The sequence below is a fragment of the Myotis davidii genome, unplaced genomic scaffold, assembly GCF_000327345.1.
Source record: "Myotis davidii unplaced genomic scaffold, ASM32734v1 scaffold93, whole genome shotgun sequence".
Taxonomy (NCBI): Eukaryota; Metazoa; Chordata; class Mammalia; order Chiroptera; family Vespertilionidae; genus Myotis; species Myotis davidii.
Window position 1 is genome coordinate 10,191,603 of NW_006292095.1, and position 1,900 is coordinate 10,193,502.

General features: G+C 31.6%; 1 protein-coding gene across 3 annotated transcripts in view; it reads right to left on the reverse strand.

The window, feature by feature from the left end:
* Positions 1-1,900, reverse strand: part of WRN (Werner syndrome RecQ like helicase) — a 153,308-nt gene that overhangs the window by 33,323 nt on the left and 118,085 nt on the right. For 2 of the 3 annotated variants that reach the window (XM_015565251.1, XM_015565249.1), the window contains 2 exons: positions 1,270-1,345; positions 412-485 (listed from right to left, as the gene is read on the reverse strand). In XM_015565251.1, the coding sequence (XP_015420737.1) occupies positions 412-485; positions 1,270-1,345 (150 nt within the window). Of the gene's footprint in view, positions 1-411; positions 488-1,269; positions 1,346-1,900 lie in introns of all 3 variants that reach the window. The other variant, XM_015565250.1, reaches the window with a different exon arrangement.

Here is a 1,900-nt window from a genome sequence, read left to right on the forward strand (position 1 = left end):
AAAGGCTCCGGTTGGAGTGAAGACTGAAGACTGAAGACTGAAGAGGCGTGGCTTCTCTGCTGCAGCTGGACCAAAGGCCTGGGTCCTGGGTGCCGGAAGAAAACCGGTGCCAGCAGCCAGGGGAAGGAAGGCCTATTGCACGAATCTTCATGCAACAGGCTTCTAGTTACATATAAAATGCTTAACACTTAGCATAGAGTATGGCAAACAATAATACCCACAAGTATTAGCTATTATAATAAAATTATCAGTATCATTTTATAGGTCTGTTTAAAAATTATAACATTGGAGACTTACGCTTTAACTTTCTTTTGCCAATGAAATGGCCACATGTCCGCTAGGCCTTTCTCTTTAGGACAGAGAGAAAGTGCTGATAAAGTAAATATAGAAAATAAAAATTTTGAACTGTACCTTTTTGTAGGAATGTTACTCCCAGAAGAAATTTTATCAAGTGCTTTGTAGGAATACATCTTCTTCAAGTTAGACTAATTTTAAATATAAAGAATTCCATTTTTAAAAATTAGAAATTTCAAAAAACTTTTAAATATGAAGAAAATAAGAAACAACATCTTACAATGACAATTCTTCCTCTGACTAACGAAATTATCAAATAAATTAAGTTCTTGATTACTAACTTTTAGGGTTCTAAAAGCAGTTAGAAATGTCCATAATGTCCCATTCCTACCAAATCTATAGAAAATATATGATCAAAAGGATTCTTTGAGACATAGCAAGAGCCCAAATTACAAAAATGATTCAATTACATTCTGCATTACTTCAATAAAGCAGAAAAAGCTCACCAAAAAATTTAAATCAGCAGATTTTTCTATTACCCCCATGTTCTAATTAGCTGAAGTCTGCCTCTGGCTATTTAATCTGTAATAGTTACGTAAGATGCAAAAACAAAGCAAGAATGTTGTATGTGTGTGACTTTAATCAGATTATTCAGAAACCAGGCTTATTTTTCTATCTGCTATACTAGTATCATAATACATAAACACACACACAAAACTTCAAGACAAAGGAGTTATAAAATAGGTTTAAAAGAATCAAAGTGTTACTTTGTCACATACTTCTATTAACCCCAGAAATCATGTACTGCACATTTTTTTCTGTTCATATTACTTCTCCAAATTTTATGTTCTGTTATGTATGGCATTTTCCTCTTTAATTGGAGGAGAATTAAAATATAAAATTTTAAAATAGAAGTGAAAATGAAATAAATAAAAAATGAAATGAATAAGAACCACCTCTTTAATAAAAACAAACCTTCTTCTCTGCAGTTAAGTCAGTGGGCACCTGATGAGAGGAATGCTGCTCAGTGCCTGGAGACACAGTTTTAGAACTGGAAAACAATGAAGTTCAATTATCAAGAATGTTAAAATGTAATTATCTAAAATGTAATAATCTAATATCCTGAATGTAATTATCTAATCATTGTATCTCCATGCTCAGAAAGGCAGATGAGATTAAATTACTTTTAGAACTGATGATTTTTAAAATTGATTTTTTTTTCCCCAGAAAGAGCTCTGGAGTGTTTTAAGCTCTTTAAAGTTAAAGTTTAAAGCAGAAGCTTTTTAAGTTTAAAAGAAAAACTGATAATCTAATGCACAACACAGTGATTATAGTCAACAAATACTATGTTATAACTTCAGAGTTGCTAAGAGACTAAATCTTAATTTTTCTCAACACAAAAAATAATAATTATGTGACTATAAAAAAAGATGGCAGCTAAGGCAACTGTGGCAATTATACTGCAATAGATAAATGAATCAAACCAACACACTGTACACTTCATACTTAACCAATGTTATGTCAATTATATCTCAATTTTTAAAACCTGGTAAATGATAACATGTAAAGATACTAAAAGGCAGTCAACAAGTGTATCCCCTCCCAC